At 38.0% G+C, this 22,836-nt stretch overlaps 1 protein-coding gene across 1 annotated transcript in view; it reads left to right on the top strand.

Moving 5' to 3' along the window:
• The window catches only part of AK5 (adenylate kinase 5), an 86,408-nt gene that overhangs the window by 59,401 nt on the left and 4,171 nt on the right, over nt 1–22,836 (top strand). Inside the window, exons 9-13 of the mRNA XM_031600668.2 lie at nt 5,744–5,786; nt 6,535–6,579; nt 13,707–13,870; nt 14,867–14,983; nt 17,990–18,178. Of these exons, the coding sequence (XP_031456528.1) occupies nt 5,744–5,786; nt 6,535–6,579; nt 13,707–13,870; nt 14,867–14,983; nt 17,990–18,178 (558 nt within the window). The remainder of the gene's footprint in view (nt 1–5,743; nt 5,787–6,534; nt 6,580–13,706; nt 13,871–14,866; nt 14,984–17,989; nt 18,179–22,836) is intronic.

Below are 22,836 nucleotides of genomic sequence, written 5' to 3'. Positions count from 1 at the left end.
GTTCTGGACCAGGGGAGGTCAGAGCACAGCAGCCCCTTCTTTCCAGAGCCATATTTCAACACAAAGCGTGCAGAAAGCAGCTCAGCTTCAAAAAGCTATTTGAGTCTTAAATCAAATTTAAAGGCAAGGAACAATACAGCTCATAAAATCAGCTCCCGGGGACCATTGCCCATACATAAAACTTGCAACTAACCCAGCATATCTCATCAAAACCAAACATTTGCTCTTACAGGAAAACAGGAATTTAAAAAACAAATTCCGCAGCTCAGTGCTGACTGCACCCAATTTCTTCTGATGCTCAGCTTCACCCAGCTAATGCTTGCTCGGAGTCTTCACATTTTGTGATCTGAATGCAGATGAACTGCATCTATAAGGGCCCATTCCAATTTTGACAAGCAGAGACTGCATACATCTAATCCCCTAGGATTAGGCACATGCCTATTAAGCTTGGTTACAAACACATGTCAAACTAAAACCACACAGATGGTGACAGACTGGACTGGACTCAAGCAGAAAAGTTTTATACCCAGATGATGCTTGACAGACACCTTACACTGCTTTCTGATTCTCTTGACCACCCTTAATCAGTAAGTTTACTTAATTGACAGCTTGTTGATTTTAAGGTACTAGATGTAGAAGCATCATTTGCAAACATCTGAAACTGAATTTCATATTATGTTATTAAGGACTAAGAATTCAAAGCAAATATACTCTATCTAATGTACTACAAATTTAAACAGGTGAAAGTGAAAATCTAAGTCCTAGATCTGTCTTTTCTTCCATATATAGTTGTGTTCTTATTGATAAGTCACCTAATATCTCTGCTGAAATGCAGATAATGCCCTTACCTAAAGGAATCCTAGGGAAGATTTATGTGGAATCACAGCGTTCCTTGAAAAAGTAAAATGCTACGGATGCAAAAATGTACTCATAACATAGCAAAAGGAGATCTACAGCATGCTGAAAAATTGATGGTTATGTACGCCTACATCCCCATTGAAAGAATGCTGAGATGACTTTAATAAAGCCACATGCTCAGTTCTTGCTTGGATTGCACACATGATATTATTTGTATTAGTTATACTTGTATTATTCTCTTTTCTTTACTCACATCTTAAGTTTTACTCTCAACAAATATTTCCTATGCAGAGAAACACGCTGTTTTCATTTGTTTAAAGGATTTGTGCCTGATACGTTCCATTAAATATTTACATTCTTAATCTTTAAAATTATGTGTAATTTTAGGCACAAGTCATGATGCAATTTCAGTTCAGTCTCACTCTATTGCCAAATTGAGTTTGTAGATAAAAAGAGAATATAAGGTGTTCAAAACTGAGGAAAATAAGCAATGGGATACAGAAGCAGCATGCATTTACTGCTATTCTCTTAGTCTGTAACATATTTTGAGTTAGTTGTGCTTGAATTTGATTGAAATATATCAATGTGTTATAGAAACACTGAATGTTCATTCTCTTCTCCAAGGACTTCAAATATATTTTTCAATTGTCTTTGAAACTTACAAAGTCAAAGGTGTAGAATGGTTTATTTGAAAAGGTCTATGTATACATACATACACACACACATATATACATATATATAGATAGATAGATAGGTCTTCCCCCGCACCACTCCCCCCCCCCCTTTTTGAGCATAGATTTGGATTTGCTCACTGAACTGCCAGTATTGCATGAGTATGACAGATGCACCTCTGGAAAATATTCAGCTAATAACATACAGATTGCCTTCAGACTCAGATCAGCCTTATTTAGGGTCCTGCCGCTATTTATTTTTTAAAATCTCCTGCCAAATGACTCAGAAGGAGAGGTGGAAAAATCTCACTGAAGAAAAACAAAGTTATTTCCACGTTCAACATTATCTAGATCTGTAATACAGATTAGTTAACATGCTGAAGCATCAGATGGAGTATTTCTTTCAGAATTTGCTATCAGCAATGATTGGAACTGATCTTTCCATACATATCCATACATAGCTTAGCCTCCTTTTTAATCTTAGTTTATTTTTGCCCTTGGTAACTTTGGCTGTCAGTTCTCAGTTGAATTCTTCTTGGTATGTACAGATACATTCCTGTTTGAAATTTTAATGTGTACTGTCTTTATTTCACTGAACACTGCTTTATTAGCTGACCCTGTGGAGCTTATCCCCCTGTAGCTACACGTCACTTGATTCATACAGCCATAATGCTTTATACCATGGGAAAGATAGTATAAATGCCCACCTTTTGCACATTTCAAAAGTTATTCACACAAGCTTCTTCTTCTCCCTGTGTAAGACTCATCACTTCAAAATATCATTATATCCAAAGCGACTTCTAAAAATGACTGACCAAACTCTACCTGATAGCATACACCCAGTTCTTAAAAATAAAATTGGCCATGGAATTTCTTATAAACTTTGGTCACATTCCTCCTGAACTGGTTTGCCTAAAGATAAATTCTTTTCTGAGAACTGATGCAGTGCTGTAAAGGAGCTACATAAGTGCTTTTCCCTGAAATGTCACTGCTTTTATTGATATAGAGCTTTCTATACTATTGTGTTGTTAAGGTAGGTTTGTTAAGTGTCTCTGAATAATTCTGTTTAGCACTGACTAATGAAAGCAACTTCTCTCCCTTTCTCCGTTATACTACTCATAGCATTTTCTTTTCTGAAGGTTTTCCCTGATGCAAATTGAATATTTAATCATAATTGTTTTGTTTCTTTGCCTCTGTTCTCATTAACCCATGGTTATTTGTGCACTTTTTAAAGTTTCTAGGAGGAACTCTGCTATATTTGTTGAAAATTGAATAAAATGTATCAGAAACTTTACACCACTATTTTCACAAAGCATGCAGCAACAATAGGGCAATAAGAACTTAATGTGGGTGGGAAAAAAAAAAAGACTGGAACAGAGACTAAAACAGAAAACCTCTCACCTCAGGCAACGAACATTCACAGCAATCATATTTAAATCCCAACAAAAAAGTCCCATTAGGAAAAAAAAATGTTTTACTGCTTTCTCTGAAGTGATATTTTGTAAGTGTCCAAGTTCACTAATAGCAAGACTTAAAGATTTGGAGAATTCTGCATCATCTCTTTGCTGCAAACTGTGACTTTCTATCAGTTCATTTTATTATGGAAATAACCTCATATCCAGCAATGATAGGCACAATTTATACTCATTAACCTGTATATACCCACTGCCATTCAGTTATTTACTGATAACAAGTTACATGACAAGCCAGAGGCCTCCATTTTCCAACTCTGAAGGCAAATATCAGCTAGAGACAGATGGAGAAGTCTGCTGGCTGTATAGAATCCAATATACTGTTTACACTAACAAAGCAGTTATGTGACCAGCTGTGCCCCACTGACTGATATGTTTCCAGATAGCATTTGTAAATTTTACCTGGCTATAAAGGTAGCTGAAGTTACACTTTTCTCCAGAGCTCATTAGCAAAAGTTCTGTTCCTCACCTGGCTTTCAATTAAACACAAACAGCTATGCTGAGAATACTGAAACTGTTCTGATAATCTGTCACTATATTTCTGATAGCAATAGCCAATTTCTATTTTAGGAACTGGTGACACTAACTAAATCCAACAGCTCTTTTCCATACCACTTTGGCAACTAGACAGAACAGTGCTTTCAAGCCAACAGAGATGAACTTGTTCACAAGTTAGAGACCTACTGCTGGAAACACACAATTAGATCTTGTCAAACGCAACACAAGCAGACTGGGATTAACCAGCCTCTGCCACTGTCTAAAAAGAACTAAAGGCTATGAAGGCAGTATGCTCTCTTCACACAGGCAGTGGCTGTACTTCTGGGGAGACTGGGAAGAAAGGGGATAGATGGTTCTCAGATGTGGAGGAATACCTTATAATCAGAGCCAGATTAACTGTGGCCTTACTCTTCTTCCTCCTGACTTTTTTCACAGCTCCCCAGGAGACAAGCTGTCATGACCTCTTTCCACTCTGAGTTGGGTGCCACTGAAATCTCTGTGAAGACAAAGTTTTGATAGTGACTTATTCTCTGAATATGGGGAGCTTGCTCTGTCCCAGGCCAGTGGCTCCACTCACACCAGGCTGCGTGCTGAGTTGACTCCCAGAGTCCAGACCTTTATTATCACCACCTGTGCTGAGCAGCCCAGTGGGTTACTGAGACAGTTCCTTTCTGCAATTATAGGGTAGAACGAAATACATGATTTGAAACTGCATTACTTGCAAGGTGTACTTCCTCATTCATTTGACTGTAGGGTGAACTTGCGACTGCAATCTTGATTTTTAAAGAAACTTTAAACTTTGTGCCTAAAACTATTTGCATTCATAAACTTCAAAGGCATGATAAAAAGGCTGAATCTCAAACCAGGCTTTCTGTATGTAATATGTCCTCTGCAAGGTCTAAAGTATTATTGTATTATTACTTCAAAGAAAAAGCATGCATGGTTAATACTGTCACTTGAATTGCAGGGAAGAAATTAATCTTTTATTTTTACTTTATTTTCCCAAAGCATTCCCCTCCAAACTTTCTTTTATTAGTAGTATGTTTTAGAAAGGCAAAGTTAAAGCAGTTCTGCTGCAGTGTAATAGGCTGAGAATCACAGAATGAAAGCATTCAATGTGGTCAATGTAATGGCTCTTCAGCCTAATCAAGAGTGCTTGTTTTTCAGTGATAATGGGAAGACAGGGAGAAATCCACAAGTGCAGTGCAGGAGCCCCATTTAGAGCAGCCAGGAGTTTGTCCTTTCTGATCACCATACTGCTCATTCCACTTCATCTGTTCATGCAGCAACACACATTTCTGCTGGTGGCTATTTCTGACACTATACTGCTGCAGAACTCCAAACGACTACAGCCTGTTAACTCCATACTAGTGTTGGACATAACCTTGTCCACTCTAAATTAATGTTTATTTTCAGAGAATCAGCATAATGTGTACTGTGCTGATATTAGACATCGATCTTGTCAGATATGCATGTTATTGTCAAGGTTATGATTATTTTATGGACTGTATTATGACAGTGATTATGTTAATGTATTGACACTACATAACCCAGCCTATGTCCTGCATATATGGATATAGTTCTTATTTATAAGAACAGCAAACAATTCTTGCTCTGACTCTCTTGCTGGTCAGTATCCATAATTCTTCAGTGGTTATATATACAGTACATGGCAAAATAATTCCAGATGATTGAGCATAAGGAAAAAAACCAAAACCATACCAAGTTCTCCATTTACCTTGCCTGATCCCTCTTTGCAGTTCAGCAGCCCCTGTAACAAGTTGCATCTTGCAGTGTATTCTGAAGGTCAACAAATTCAAACTGTTTCAGACCAAAGACTAATTTTGTCTTTTCATTGTAGTTCACTTCTACCACTGCTCCAGTGTTGCCTTTCCATCACTTATAGCTTATCATTATCACTTCAAAATCCATCCAGCATGCACCTGAACTGCTTACATGATAGACTGGAACTGCACAGCTGGAAACTGGAACACACGAAGGTGTTCTTTACAAAAAAAAAGATAGGGGGCCAGTGAATTCCCCATTTACCTTGGGTTCTCCAGGTTGACATTCTACAGACTCAAACAGCATTCCAGTGACATTGTAAACCATCTCTCAACATAGATTAAGGCTCAGAGGTTAGAAAACAGAGAAGACAAACATAGAGATAAGTAAATAGAAGAAGAAATGCAAACTACTCTGCAAGAAAAATCCATTTTAATTTGTCAATTGCTTAATTAACAGGAGGAGGATCAGTCAAGTTTTTCTGGTTATGAAAGCACGGGAGGTGAGTTTATTTACCTTTTAAATGTTTTAAATTTAACAAAAATACATAACAGGAGATGTAGATGCTTCTGTGCAGCATAAGAAACAAAATTAAATGAGGTAAATGAGTGTGTGTTGCAAGTAATTAACTCAAAGACAGACTTCCAGCAGATACACACGGTGCAGGACCACCCTCTACCTTGGTATAAACAGGGTAGTGACTGGGAGCTGGCCAGAAACAAACAAAAAAGACACCCAACAGTTTAAGCAAAAGGTAGTGCTGTAGCACCAGAATTCTGGTAGGAACTAAACTAGCAGATGCCTGGATTTCAATTGAGATTATTATTATTAGGCTGAATTTGAGATTCAGAGGAATTTAAGGCTATACCTCTGATGTAGTACACCAAATAACATCTGAATAGTGTGAACCAATTTCTGTACCAGCCATGACCTAATTATATATTCAGAGAAAGATACAATGGGCTGGAAGGCAAATTACTACATCATTGTGCATGTGCTTTTTTTTTTTTTAAAAAAAAGATGATTTATATACGCAAGGTCTAGCTTTCAAGTTTTTTTTTTCTTAAAATCATATTTTCAGTAACAGCTACAAAGGTGGGAGATAAATGAACAGGGTGATAGTTTCTTCCGCAGTGCAGAGCAGAAAGCAAATCCAGTTAAAAAAAATAGATCACTTCACTGTGTGGAATGTCAGCAAGACTGATATGAATAGGTGTTGCCAATAGAATGATTTTCATTTTTTATCTTAGATTTTTCAGAAGACCTGAAGAAATCAAACATCTTTTTTATAGTTGGTAAGTAGATTTTTTTATCTTACTGAATTTAAAAATCTGTGGTTTTTCTTAAGCTTTGATTATAAGTATGTGATTTCTTCTAAAGATTAGCATAATTATTTAGCTGAGTATCTACAGTGCAATTATAGAATCAGTAAGATTGGAAAAGGCCTGGAAGGTCATCTAGTTCAACAGCCAACTCAGCACCACCGTGCCCACTAACCTCACCCACAAGCTCCCAGTTCCCTCAGCCACTCCTCCAGACATTTCACAGCCCTATTGCCCCTCTCTGGACACGCTCCAGGGCCTCTGTGTCTTTTCTTGTAGTGAGAACCCAGAACACAGCACTCCAGGTGCAGCCCCACCAGCACCAAGCACAGAGGGACAGTCACCTCCCTGCTCCTGCTGGCTGCATACGCTGGCCTTCTTGACCACCTGGGCACAACACTTGCTCATATTCAACCACAGTTGTTCAGTCTTTAGAAAAGGAAGCAGGATATAATATCACGTTCTTAAACTGTGAGTGATCACGCTAACAATCACCCTGTGAAGTTCGGAGCAGGAGATACATCAAAGTGTGAACTAATGCAAAACAATCATAGTTCTTGTGCAGTTACAGCACTGCTGGGTGACCTCATGCCAAAGCTGACTCACCAGCTTTAGTTAAGATGTTATTCATAACTTCAGGTGAAAAATAAGGTCTTTGTGAAACATCTTTTGTAAACACAGATTTCACTCATGCATTTCCTTAGCGTGCCATTAACATGCCATTGCCCTGCACAGTGCTTAGCTTGCACTGAGCCTTTGCACACTCAAGGTCTACAATATACCTGTTTTCTGGAAGTTCACTGAGGAAGAACACCATATTAATGATCAATATCATACAAACAGGACTAAAATAAGTCACAAACACATGGAAGAATCTTTGAAAAAGCACATTAAACTAGAAGATTAACAAGTCCTAACTGAAAGCTTAGTACTAGTTACTTGGAAAGAAACAGTGCTTCCTTTAAAATTAAGCAGAGTTCTTCTAACAAGAACACTCTTTCATCAGAGCAACATGAAAAGTAGACTTAACCACAGTGATCAGTTCATGACTTTATCATACTTAGCTAACGCAATACACAATAGCACATCTAGAAAATTGTCTTTCCTAACAGCATTAGTGGGTACATTATCCCTCCCCATCCTCTCACAGGAATTTTGTAAGACAGCCACATTTGACTTTGGCTGAAGCTGAAACCTAAGCAGAACATTTCCAGGAATCTTACTGCATCAGAGGCAAACTCCCCACTTACTCTTAAACTTAGTGTTTTAAGGTAAGGATAAATAGGACCAGCTTTCCAGCTGGCATTCTGAAGACATTATCCCCACCTACAGTTGCAAATAAAGTATTATCAGCTGCAAACACTAGCTTCTGCATACAGGGGAGAGGGGGAAGCACAACAACAAAACACTATTTGTCCAAGATATATCGCTGTCCAAAGACCTTGAACAACCTTATCTAACTTACCAGATGAAGTCCCATCCAACCTAAATTATTCTACAATACTTGTATTAAAAGGTCCTTCTACAATCAGTCAGGCAGAGCATGAGCAGTGCTGACAATTTAAACCCAAATCAGTCAAAGTGCCAGCTGTGGAAAGGGATGAAAGATGCTTTCTCTGACTTTCCACATAAGGAGAACCTGTATGTTTTCTCTAAGAGAAAAACCTCAGTGATGTCGTGGGTCATGTCCCCAGGACATCACATCACTGCCAGCATGCACTCCAGGATGTCTTCTGGTTAAAATAATTTTTCAGAAAAAAACGATTTTATTTATTTTTTAATGCAGTATCATTCCTATGTGGTTTCACTCAGACTAAAATCATACCTGAGCAACAGATGTTCTGTAGCTAAGATTTCTGTATTTGTATAAATAATACAGGTAGCATTGCCAAATTGATCAAGGCCCCCCAAAATCATAGCCTGAACATAAGAATATTTTGACAGATTCTTTTACTTTCAGTTCTGACTTCTGAGCTCCACTGTACTGCTAAGTTTCACCTGCACTTTCCCATCTTACAAAGATTATACTCATTACAAAAACAAGGTCTAGAAATTAAAACATTTAAAAATAAATTTTGATATTCCTGTAAATCCTGCTGTTGGCATTTTATGTAAGTGCCCATACTATTTGGTATACAATAAACTCATAAGATCTAGCAAGCATAAAACAGAGACATCCCAGGCTGTCTGTATGACAGTTCTGCTTTGCTAATGCTTCTGACAGCAAAGCCAGCTCACAAATGGCTCATGTTGCTTATTCGTGACCCTGCTTGCTCCCTGCAGCAGTCCCAGCTCCCTCTACCATCAATTCATGTTTGTGATCTTGTGCTCCAATTGCACTTGAATTGCAAGCCTGGAATTGCAGTCTTTCATAGTTTAGGGGTGATGAGGGCCTGAGGTAGAGCGAGTGTAAGGCTTGACTTCTTAAACTGAGATCTTTCACAGATCTAGTGCAGGTTGCAGTTAAAAATTCAGAAGTGCTGCTCAGGCAGCTGTCATCTCTCCCCACCCACTGAGATCTCTTTTTCTGCCTTTGAACAACTCTCCATGAAGCACTTCTGCAGCCAATAATTAAATTGGGAAAGGTGACCACCTAAGTCAGCAGTGCTGCCAGAAAGTTATTTATCCGAAGATCATCTTAGACAATTTCACAGTTGAATCAATATAATATGGAACAGAAACCTGTGCTAAGATGGCGTGCAGACCTTTAAATCATAACCTTGTCTATAGGAAGAACAATATGCAGAATGACATGTAAGTTTATGCTCAGTGTAGCGCCCTAGTTCTGAGTATTTGCTCACTTTTCGTATCAGAGAGTGCAGAGAGATACAGAAGATTCCAAGGTTAATCTCACTGACTGATGCCATCTTCTTAATTTCTGAATTTATGATTTTTTTAAATTAAGTTCATAAATGAGCTTTAAAGCAATATGTATAGTACGCAGCAGTAATAACAATAGACATGCTAGCATTGAAGAACTGCTAGTAGTTGGATTCTGTAAGTAAAGGCCAACAAAAAGTGGTTTGCAGTTTTGGTATTAATAAAACACATCCTGAGTGCAAACTCAGTAATAACATGTGTTTGTTTTGGCCATTGCAGTTATGTCTTTGGCTCAAGGAATGCCTCAAGTCCCTCAGTGCAGCAGCTCACACATGCTCCATTTTCCCACTGTCTTGCTTTTGAGGAGAAAGCTGTGTAGTCAGCTCCAGCAGGAGCTTACAGAGCACTCCTGGCTGCCATGCAGCCAACAGAGCTCCCCTGCTGCACTAACACAGCTGTGACCCTGACCAGGAAAATTAAGAGCTAGTGAAAGCCATCCATTACCTCATCAAGGTCTACCCAGGTCATCGCAGGCCTGGCAACTTCAGGTCTTCACAAGGAGGAGTTGGGTCACTGTTGGTCATTAGTTCCCCATGGTCAGTTGCTTATAGGAACTGTGCCAAAGCCCACCACAACTCAAGTTCAAACTCACATACTAATTCCACATTTTCCTACAGGTCATAGCACATTCAGTTTCTCTAGGTATTTTCTACACTTTTCCTCTTCTAAATTCATGTCATATTTGGAAATCAGAAAAGAACATGACTAACTCTGAATAGCAAGCTACTGTGAATCAGTCTGTCACAGGTTAACACCAGCTTTGTCCAAAATAGATGCAGGCAGAGTAAAAGATGACAACATACCAGAAAATTGGTAGTGTTCACAAAGAGTCATATGCCTTCATAACAAAAACGTGGGCCTATTTTCCTCTTTTGGACAGCTGAGCTATTGTGGAAATTTCACCACCTCAAGTTTTTTTTAATGTTTGAAAAACAGTGTAATAAGTTCTAGTGAAGGCTTCTCATCTTTGTAATAGCTTTTGTTACACATACTATGCAGCTGTTGTTCATTATAGATTTTCATAAATTAGATTATTTTTCTCAAATTTCTTAGAAAGATGCATAGATTTAATGAAAAAGATCTTCTGAAAGAATGAAGTGCAATACTACAGGTTGGTAAGCCTCAATTGTAGAGTTTGTGTTGTTGAAGCTACATACATAGCACTCCTTTAAGCACATACCCTGAGCAGGAAGAAAAGACTAATTAGTAAGGAAATGCTCTCTGCCATCCTTTCCCACCTTGATAGCTCTTCTGCAGTCACATTACATTCCAGCCTTCAGGGGGAGTTAAGATGTTAACTAATACTTGAATTTCAGCTAGATAAATTAATGCTGGCATAAGCACTGAGTACGTGTTCAGACCTCAAGAATGAGGAAATGCCTGGAGGCATTCAAATCTCTTCTCAAATCAGAGAAAACAAGAGTTCTGAGCTCATTTGTCACTATGAAAAACACAAGAATATGTGAAGTGGGTCACATACATTTGTCAAGCAATAGGATGCTTTGCTACTCATCAAATGATGCAAAATTAAGAGTGGCCATAAACATTATCACTTTCACCACACAGTTGTTATTTAATGCATCTTTTGCTCTTTAAAGGGCTCAGCATTTTAATCTCAGCTGTGCTGGAATTTTTCTATGAAAATAAACCATGAAAAATAAACTTGAATGTTTTGGCAGAATAGTAATGCTTATTTTGGCATATGTCCTGCATGTTCGATAGCATTCTATTTTAAAATACTAAAAAGAAAGAGGTATTACAGAAACGTACTAGCTTTTATAAGTATTTATCTTCAAGCTAAACAACCTAAAATTGCTCTCGCATTGTCATCTCTGCAAGGAATCTAGTTTTATTTAGTATGTGAAGAGACACTGAAGAAGTTACATAAGAAGCAGAATAAAGTAACTTTTTTTTTAAAAAAACTTAATAGTGGGTGTACACTAAATAGGTAGCATGTAACGACTGCTCTGTTAGTGAATTAAAGCCAGAAGACAGAATATGTAATCAAGCACATGCACACACAAACTTACTAATCTAAAAAAAGACCAGAAATAATTTATCATTACAGACACTTACAGGTGATTTGCCCACTATGGCTCCATATGTATTTCTCTATACCTAATTTTACACGGACCTTATTTTCTTCCAATGACTGCTTTTACAAAAGAAAATTTTTCTTCATCTTAAAGCAACAGAAAAACAACATGTAACCTACACTGAAATAACTGTGACAAAGACACTTCTAGATAAAATCATAGTGCAAGTGTGAATCTCACACCACAAGCTGATAATTACATTTGTGAATCTGAAGTAGCAGACTGTAGCTTACTCTAGACAAAACTGTTCCTTCCTTGTTATTGCCTTATGACCCAAATTTTATTCTCAGCTACAGTACTGTAACATCTCTGCAGAATATATTCTCAGTGCAGTTATTTCTTAAATTGAATGCCAAAGTTAAAACTTTCTGGTCAGGATTAGATGATGCCAAATTCACTGCATGGCAGAAGCATTAATTCTACGTTCATTCACAGAAAGATAAAAAAGGAAAATCATGTTGCTTAGCATCACATATTTTCTAGTACCTTAAGTCCACACAGTGGACCCAAATAGCCATAGTTCTGAGTCTCAAAAAACACACAAGTCATATGCTTAAAAAAACCCACAACTAAATAGTAAAGCACACTTTTACCTTTTGTTTTGTTCTTCAGTCTTAGCTCTACCTCTTGATTTTGAGCCCTGTCTACCTGCAAGGGTACAATTACCTCCTACTGCAGCAGTTCTTCTGAATAAATCCATCAAAGGTCATAAAAGCACTTCCAACTGCCACACACCCAGATCACTTCTCCCCACAATCTCTACCTCCTAATATGAATTCACCCTCCACGCTACCCCCCACCCCCACCCTGGTCGCCCACATGGCCCCTCTGCTCCCCCACAGGTACTCACCTCAGCTCCTCCGGCAGCTCTAGAGGTCACCACCACAGGAGCAGGATCCAGGAGAAATAACTTTCCTCCATTTTGTTGAGGAGTGAGGCAGCTGCGGCTGGTCAGCAGGCAGCTAAGAACGTGCCGAGCCTTTCACTGAGTGGGCAACATAGTGAGGGAAGAGGAGCAGCCACCTCCCGTGAGGAGATGGGATGGGGCAGTGCCAGCACATACAGCATGAGGCATCTACGAGCAGACCCCAGAATGGACACTTGCCAAAGAGGTGCTGTTTGAGAACTGTTAGTGCAATGGCAGCTGTCCTGCTGGAGGACACAGGTGCATCTGCTGAGATATTTATTTCAGCAGCAGCACCTACCCAGATCACGTTTGTGTCACCTGTGGGCCTCTGGGGGGAGGGGAGGGGAGGGGGAACAGGAGTGCCCAGCCCACAGCTGTGCTGAGCAGCAGGTGGCTTCCCTTCAGCCAGGGGAAGAATCATCTCCACAGCTTCACCGGAGTAATGGAGTCTGCTCTGACTCAAGGTGGTTTTCCAGTTCTCAGCTAAATACAAGCAGAATGAGCGGTGACAAGGTGCCATGCAGAGCACCGGGCCCTCATACCACCCTGCAGCGTGCACAAAGAGCAAGACAAATCTGCAACTGCAGGGGCAGTAGGACGAGGCCTCCACCCTCATTCAGCTGCTTCGGGGGGAGCCATCTAACTGAAGGGAAAGGCAGCGAACACAGTGAAGCCTTACTCTTGCATTTGCCACAGTGCAAATGGGTTTGGTTGCTCCACTTCCACGTGTGTGTCCTGTAACGCAGACAAGTGTCACCAACTCTGTTTATATCTTTCCATTCCACAAGTGGGGGCAAAATATTTTCCTTGCAGGGATTTTACTATGTTTTGCAACATTAGCAAGATCAGCTTGCTAATGTTTGTTGTAACGAGCAAGCCTGAATGTGTACTGAATCAAACTCTGCTCCCTGTCTGTTTAATGGTTTTCAATGATGTGGTAATTGTGCTTCAGGAACAAGTTCTCTTCTGCAAAACATTTCATTGTTTTGACTCCTTGATTTCACTACAAACTTTCTGAGTCAGCGTTGTGGGGTATCAGAAGGGAAATATATGACTTGTTCCAGTGTAGTGTCTCTGTGCTTAAAAAAAATAAAAATAAAAAAAAAATAAAAGCAAAGTAGGCAGGCACCAATTTCTTTCAATTTTCTTAGCTGCTATAAATTGAGAAAAGGAAGATATTTATTCCTTTGTAATTCTTGATATTTTTCCTCACAAAGGTGGCCCTGGGTCTGGCAAAAGCAGCCAATGTGAACAGTTAGCCAAGAAATATGGATTTACTCATCTGTCCACTGCTGACCTCCTCCAAAATGAGTTATCATCACTATCAGAGAGAAGTAAATTTATCAAAGACATCATGGAATGTGGTGAACCTGTGCCTGGAGTAAGATACAATTTTGTTTGGAGTCCTAACAGTTTACAAAGGCAGTAGTATGTAGATTGTCTAAAAGGGTAGAAATAAGAGAATAAGAGATTATTCCTATTAAAGGAAAAGGAATCTGCCACTTGAGAGAGAATCTTCTTCGTTGCCAGATATGTGGTACTTGTTTCCTTCTTCTGTGCCTGGAGTAATTTACATTTGAGTTCCATACACCATATAAATGAATCATGAAATACAGTGAGACAGATGCTGTGCTATGCACTGCAATATGTAAGAATAAGTACAGGAAACGGAAACTTTATGTACATTTTATAACTTTGCATTTCAGATTCAGAGCTGGTACTTCTAGCAGCTATTCTGATTTACAATACCTGCAGTGGTTCCCTGCAGAGCTGGCTGGCTGATATCCCAGAGCAGCTGGACTGCAGTTTAATGGAGACCATGAAGACAGTGTTGTTCTTAGCCGGACTTGACTTTTACATAGCAGGTCTGCAGCCTGAACTCTTGATGGGTCTTCAGCAAGTGCAGTTAGATTGTAGAGTGTGTTTACTAATGAAAGAAATTGGGAAGTGCTGCTCAGGGGAAACTAAAAGCTATGCTGAGGCTTGATTTTGATTGCTTTGCTCCTCAGTGAGATTGATCAGATGGGGTCTCTTAACACTTTCCATGTAATATAATTATAACAATGACATAGCAAATGCAATTAGATTAGAAAATGCGGCAGTGCCCGCAAAGTTTCGCAGATACTAAAATTAATTTTGAAACTACAAAATATCCCCAATTACTTAGAGGATACTTTGGAAGCTCAAGGATAGGTTGCAATGCTAGGATTACAAAACATGTGCAGGTACCAAAGAAAAACACCTGCAATCACAGGATGTGGTTTTAGCAAATCAGATCAGAGTGATTCTTAAGGGCACTAAGTCAGTGTAGCAAATAAAGATACCAGCTACTCTTATGAATCAATTAATCAAGTAACTCCCTTTCTTTCCAATGCAGGATATTGTCCTAGAGCTACTGAAAGAAGCCATGATCACCAGTTTAGGAGACACAAAAGGATTTCTGATTGATGGTTATCCCCGTGAGCTGAAAGAAGCAGAAGAGTTTGAGAGCAAGGTGAATGTGTATTCATAGTTCTGTTACTTGTTAAGATACAACTATGCTCCTGGTTCTGCTTGGGAAACCACCTTCAATTGATTGCAGTGGGGACTTGTAAAGAGCCAATCCAATAGCCCAAAGAATAGTTTTGATGCTGATCATATCACCAATACAGTGACTAGGGCTTTTTTGCTTGCCTACAGCAGATGGCTAATTTTAACTAGATATAATAAAAACAAAGAGCAATTCTCATATAGTTGAAATTATGATTTTTAGCATCCATTTTCTACTTCTAGTGGACGGGGGCTTCTGTTCTCGTGAAAGACACATGAAAGTCTGTGTCACCACAGTTAATTTCCTGCCATTGAGTGACCTCTGCTAAAGCTTGCTGCCACTTTGAATCAGCAAACGCTAATAAAGTTTTTGTGATGAGTAACAGGTAACAGCCATAGAAAGAATGCTTTGCAAGTGGCTGTGTGGCAATTCAGAGAGTTATTGATTTCCTCAGAATGTGCAAAGACTTACTTAGAAATCTCAGCTGTCCATTTCTAAATCTGCAGAGAATACTCTATATGAGCCTCCTGAATGAATCATCTATTTTCTTCTCAAAAACATCTGCTTTATTTAGCTGCTTACCAGTTCCAATAGACACTGGGACATAGCAAAAGATTCCACAGTCCTAAGCATTCTTCAATATTTTTGGTAAAATACAGAGGCCCCAAAGTTTATCGTTGAATATGCTGTCATACCTGTTTTGAATCAATGCATTCACTTCAGTCTTCACAGGGTAAATTTGCCTGCTCAGAAATTCTACAAAGTTTTTTAAATGAGTCATTACTGAGATAATGCTCTGCAGCTCTTTCTGAAGAGTGGTCAGAAACTCTTCCTACGCTATAATTGAATGAAATTAGTTGGAGCTTCATATATTAATGGTGTCAAAGTGCGTATGAATAATGCTACATATCGACATGATGTGCAAAAAGCATCTTAATTGTTAACAAAGAGATATTCTATTTAGAAGACTTTGGAAATAGTGCTTCTACTTATAAGCTTGACAGCTCTAATTAGAATTAGCTATGCAGAAACAGCTTATTCTCTCATAAGTTCTGCTCAGTGCCTTTCTAAGAAATAAATATATTTTTTTTTTACTAGCTATAATTCTAGAGAAGCAAAAGTTTGCAATCCTTTGTTCCCTCCTCAATCTTTCTAGTATATATGAGAAATAGAAAAAACTATTAAATACAAGTTCCACATTACCAGGCTGAGTAGCTTCTTAAAAAAAAAAAAAAGTAATTAAAAATGCTATAAATTCGATAGGGACATTACTTCTACCTTTTGCAATTTTTAACACTTAAGAATGATGTTTCTGTAATGTGTTGAAATCAAGAAAATACAAGTATTGAAACCTTCACGAGAACCACACAGGTTTTTCAATAGCAAATCAGTCAGTCAAACAAGACACTATTATTACTCATTTATATCATTATAAATTAGACAAGATCATGAAATTCTTTATAAGGAGTTGGGGGGAAATAAATTCCCACTAATTAGACAAAAGGGCATTTGTTGAAATCATTGATTAAGCCCACATCTCTCTTTAACTTCTCAGTTCAAATCTCTGCACTGCTAAAACTGCCTTGCTTGCTTTTTAAATCCCCAAACCCAATACTGCTGCTGCTAATGCTAATGAAATTAATGTTTTCTGAGCTGTGTGGAAAAAAAATGCTTGGAAAAAAGCCTGTCATTGAACTGTTCAAAATAATCCCTTCAAATCAGCTGTCTCTTAGAAAGACATTACGGTAGTAGAAAGGTCAATGCAATCCAGCCATCCTCAGTCAAATCCTAACATGAAATATTTACCTTTAGAGTATTTCTTCTTTTATGAAATACAAACTGGGTTAGTGACAATGATTTCCATGCATCAGTAATTGAGATTTACTTTGCTGTAACCATGGAAAGAACATGAATTTCTAATGGTCATTAGGGGAAAAATAGTCATTTTTTCTACAGACTTTCTCAGTTTTTCCTAATTGTTCTCCAATCCCTGCTGGAAGGAGTGAGAAAAAGCCTGAAAGCATAACTGAAATCTTCAATACATATCTGCACAGAAAAATTATTATGTGACTTATCTCCAATCCTATAACACCTTTGTTTTACTTGCTTGAGTGGAGTTTATCGCTGTACACTCAGGCCAACAGTTGTTGCTCAGATAAAATCTTGTGTCAGACAGAGCTGTGCTTGAGCAGGGCATGTCAGAATGTACTGCAAGATTTATTCTAAATGATATCCATATTTTTTATCTGCTTAGAGAAAGAATGATAGAGATTTGTGTTTAGAGCTTTTGGCTGTCTCCTAAAATGTTATCAGGAATGTATTGTTCTTTCCTGCAAGTTATTTTTCATCCATAAAGTACTGAAGGCATATACTATCAAATGTAGATAGAGACAGTTCTGGTTTTGCCAAGGCTTGGGAATAAAAATAAATAAATCTTTACTTATGTTGTTTATCTAGAAAAAGGCAGACTTTCTTTCAGGATGAGTCTGACACTAGCCATAAAACACTAAGTGGTTGGCTTCTCATAGAATTTGGAAATGATTAACCTATTTGAAAATGCAAAGTAATATATCAAATCCCAATACAATCATACAAATCAAATACAATCAGAATATCCTGAGTTGGAAGTGACTCTTAAAGATCACAGAGTCCAACTCCCGACCGTGAGTCCAGCTTTTATCAAACAACTGCAAATAATGAACATACTGATGAGCTTCAAGACAAGCAGCTAGAATTTTCAGATCATATCTCTTTTTCTCTGTGTGCCTACAGCCCAATCAAGTCTTGATCCTGAAAACTAGGATCTCTAAATGCTGCTACAATAAGAGGTGTTAATAAGCATTATTTCTGCCTACACTAATAAATAATTTGCTAATAATTTTCTTGAAGTCTCTTTTGGTAGAATTTCCAAATAAAATAGGTTTTGCCAGATCACTGGTTTGAAGACTTATTTTTTTTCTTTGTTTCTAGATTGGGGAACCAAAACTCGTGTTCTGTCTGGACTGCTCTGCAGAAAGCATGAATAGTTGCTCTTTGATGAGAAATCAGACCAGTCAGCACTTTGATAGTGCTGAAACCATCAAGGAAGGAATTGAAGGCTATTACCAAGCAGCAAAACCTCTGACTGCATACTATGAGAGAAAAACACAGTTATGCAAGGTAAGTTGATTGAAATTTTGAATTAAATTACTGCTTCTTTCTTCCATTATCTAAGCAGTATTCAGGAAACAACTGGCACACCATTTATGAACTGTATTAGTTTTTGCACTTTCCACTTTGATCTCACCTTTCACCTCCATGGTTTGTTTGCAACTTCTGCAAATTTCTGAGTTTCGTGGTACAACTTGAAAGAATAAAAAGACAGCTTTATCCTGTACCTGACCTTGCATCCCGAATCGCTACCTCATCTGTATAGAATCTCTTACTTAACATTAATGCTGAAAGCTTTTCTTTAGGTATTAGGATTTGTTCCTCTATAAAGGCTCTCATGATTAGGTTAAAAGATTATGTTAATCTAAAGCCCCTTAGTTACATTTACACAACTGTATATCCTGAAATAAAACAGACCTGCGCATAATACCTTTCAGCTGGAATAAATGACAGTTATATTAATTTCAGTTAATTATTTCAGTTTACGCTGCTGAGAATGTGATATTTAAAGCATTTTTATATTCTCTAATCAATACTTCGCAGAGAAGCAAGAAAGCTTACACCAGTGCAATTAACTGATGGATATGTTGGCACATCTGTAATCTCATTTATATGGGAAGTCTACATTTATTTTTATATATTTCCCTGCTCCATCACAGCAAATGTCCCTTATGGTCAACTGGAAAAAACTAGTCCTGCTGATTCTTCTTGTCTTGAAATGTACAGAAGCCAAAAATACTTGAAATATTATGGAAGCTTTTTTCTAAAGGATGTAGCAAATATGCAAGTCACCAATCCCAAACCATTCTCCTCTGCAAAGTATCCAAACAATAAACATGCAGTTAATTCGTGCACCCACATCCTGACCTGAGGAGAGAGTAAACAATATTGTCATGAGAAAAACAGAACTGATTACTAAAGGGAAAGTCCTGTTTGGTGTCCTTTGCTAACCCTCTAAGAAGTGCCCAGAAGGCAGAGAGGAAGAAAAAATCCACATAATTATTAAAACTCAAGAACGTTATTATCTAGTTTTATTTCTATTTTCTTTCCTTATGAACTACCTTGCCAACATTGCAAGGCTGCTTTTAATTAAGAATTTGGTATAATGCACAATATACTAACATAGTGCAATTTAAAAGGAAACTGGAGCTCTATTTATCTCCAAAATCTTACTATAGCGAGCTGTACCTACCATGTTTCTATTTCTTGAAGCCTTAAGCAATTGACAGCCCCCAAAAGAATGAATCTACATTAAACACTTAACACATAGATTTTTGCATTCACGTTCTACCTTATTTCACTTGATATGAATTCTCGTTGGAATTCCTTAATACTTCTACTGTATGTTCCTTCTTTATATCTTATGCAATCTATGCAATGACAAAACATGCACTCTTTTCCTACAAGTCCTCAAGGGACTTATCTAGTCTATGGGACAGAACTGGATGTGTTCTTTGCACTCTTCTACCATTACTTTTGTGGGAAGTGACATCATGTGTTTGCATGTCAAAAAGTAATCATGCTTTGCCTGAACAGTGCATACACTGTTTTTTTCTTACAGTGTCTGCACAGTGTCTGTACTTCCTTCTGATGAATGTAGGTGTTTAGCATACCTCCATTCTCTGAGTGTGGAACTATGTAGTATGAAAGCTCAGTAAAATCAACTTTATAAACATCATCATGTAAAATGTCCTTTTAAGGTTGAAAAATGTGTTATATTTTCTTGAACACAGGTACTCCATATAGATATGTCTACCTCATCCCCTTTTTACTAAACTGAAAAATACACATCTGCTATCAAAGATGTGCATCCATTTTAAATGTAAGTAGAGAGACCCCCCCACACACCAAACCCTTATGATGTGAACAAGTATATGTTCAGCTATTTATCAGCATTTGGAGAACATTGCAAAAATATTCAGCAAAAGTCAGCTTCTAAAATCAGTCCTCCCAGACTATTCTTCAATTTTGGAAATGCACCAAATATTTTGAAACAAAGCAATTTTCTTCTTGAAGGAATGCTTGTATAAGAAATCCTGCTTGATAATTTTCATGGATAAGAGATTCCAGATAGTTTACTCATACAGCCTGACTTGGTCAGTCACACAAGTCAAACTGTGTTGGGTGTAGTGGCATCCTTCCACTGCCCTGCCTTTGTGGAGGTCCTCTGTGAGCTGTGTGTCCCTGGAGATTCCAGTCAGGGTCTTTCTTAGGAATCCATTGGAGAAGATGTTGAGATTTTTAGAGGAATCTTAAGAGCCTAAATCCCACCTAGTTGCCATTGAAATTCAGCATCAACCTTTTGTAGCCACCTTAGTGCAATGTGTGACTAAGCACAGTAATAATTCTAACTGAAGTGGTGTTTTTTTGTCTTGTAGGGCTTAATTATAGCAGTCAGTCCCTGCTTTGTCACAGAGGAGAAAGTCACAATTGTTAAATAGATTTAATTAACGAGAAAATTGTTCTGGCATATTGGTATGATTTGATTGCTCCATTTTAAGTGTATTTAGAGTTGGGCAGTTTTCCATGGATTGGTGGTATGTGGCACATGGCAATGGTGGTATGTGTTTAACTTGTCCAATCCAGCCTAGAAGTTTTCAGTCCTGAAACAGGCAGGAAATTAAATATGCAATTGTAAAATTCAGACCTGGGCATAAGGCCAGAAAAGGGTTTGATGTGGAAATTAAAGGCTTGATATGCACTCAATGGAGGGACTCATTTGTTGTGCTGCATCAAGGTGTGCTTGAGACCATGCTGTCAGATTAGTTTGCTCTTTCCTTGCATGTGAAATGGCCTTACACATGAGTGGCAGGAGCCTCTTCAACCCACTGCAGACAAAAAAATTCAGGTCTGACTGAGCTTTGTCTGCAGTCTGCTGTCTCTTTGCTTTATTTACATGAAAAAGACAAAGGTATGTGGTTGCAACAGCATTCTCATTTTAAGCAATGAGAATTTTATGACATTCTCTAAACCCAGAGTTATTGTGCATTGAGTCACAATAAATAACTAATCTGATACATGGAAATGGAGCATTTTTCCATTCTGCCGATCTCTGAACAATAACGGTGACCTGACAAAGCTACCAGAAGATCAAATTTCAAATTTCCCTTTGTCCAAGATTACCTGTCAGTGTTTCTACACAGCAATGCAAGTACAAGGTATGCACAAAAGGTGGAACCTTTGTATGCAGATGAAATATCTGTGAACATGACAGGAATGAACACTGGTGGATCTTCCAGCAGGAAGACCTGTGATCACAGGTCACAGGATGTATTTACACGGAGAGGGGGATCTGACAAAACTGGCAAAGACAGTGTCCTCTGCGCCCTTTTCTGCTGAAGCATCAAGATTCTAAACAATGTTCTGGAAGGCAAAGTAGTTGTAACTATGAGTTAGGATATTTCCAATTAATTTAAAAAGTAATCATGTTGAGGAGATATAGTTTCATTTTTCATAATTGCTTTTATGGTCAGTTACAGAACATCCACCTGTTGCTAATGACAGGTAGATGCTTTTTAACAAGGAGCTTGCTGGGAATCTGAGTGCTGAAAGCATTGCTCACAAAAACAACAGTTGCAAGTTACCTAATTGTGTGGGAAGCAGATGTTTCAGATGGATGAACTGTATTCTGACAGCTGTAGGAGGCAGGTAGATATTGTTGTTTTAAAATTTATTTCTCAGTAACTTCAAAGGCAGCTGGACAGAAAAGTGTGTTTGAAAATTTAGTAAGCATGTACTTGTGTTTTAACATGCCTAGATTTAAATATCTTTGAATGTCAATTGAGAAGAAAGGAAATAAAAAGATTGCTTTTAATGTTTGACTCATACTTCAAAGCTTTTCTCAAGTGACAGTAGGTAGGAGGGTAATAAGTAATACAGGAGAGCAATGCTTTGCTAGTCAAGCAAGACAAGACCGATCTTTATGTACCTAACATCAAAATAGAAGGTGTCTTAAATACAAGTTTCCAATTCAAACAGTCATCTGAGGAAAAGGAATATTACTATAAGAAACAAGCAAATCCCAGAGCAGGTTTTCAAGGATGTCCGAAAACCTTAATTATTTCAGATTGGACAACACTGTAGTAGATTCAAGTCAAAATGCATTCCCTTTTCTCCTCCTCTTTGTCTTCTTATTTTTCTTTTCTTCTTTCTTTTTCTTCATTTTTTCCCCTTTCTCTTTCTCTTTTTCTTTTTTTCTCCTTCTTTTGTCCTTCTTCCTTATAGTGTTGTTACAGTGTTGGGTTTTTATTTTTTCTAAAATCAGGTGAAACTACATACTGGCTAAGTAGAAACTATTCAAGTCTTATCACAAACATTTCCTGTAACTATTATGAAACAAACACAACTGTAAGCAGATGGCCACACTGAATCAGCAAACACCCACCACCTCATGGCCTTCCATTTCTGAACCTTCTCATGTTAATATCCCCTAATAGAAGTTCCTCCAGGGAGGGACTAATGTGTAATCTTCCCTTTAGAGAAGGGATGATCAATGGTTATAGTGACAGTAAATGTGTAATTTAGTTCCATCTTTTGAAAGGTTGTCAAAGTCATTAACCCTAGCAGATAAATACTTGAGGAACAAAAGAACATGCATTTCTTTGTCACTCCCCTTGGTGGTTTGTCCCATAAGATGATAAACCAGTGTGGAAAAGTGTATCAGAAAC

This window comes from Phasianus colchicus, chromosome 9, assembly GCF_987193195.1.
Source record: "Phasianus colchicus chromosome 9, bPhaCol1.hap1.1, whole genome shotgun sequence".
Classification (NCBI taxonomy): domain Eukaryota; kingdom Metazoa; phylum Chordata; class Aves; order Galliformes; family Phasianidae; genus Phasianus; species Phasianus colchicus.
The sequence above is the reverse complement of the archived record's forward strand: the minus strand, read 5'-3'. Positions and strand labels throughout refer to the sequence as shown.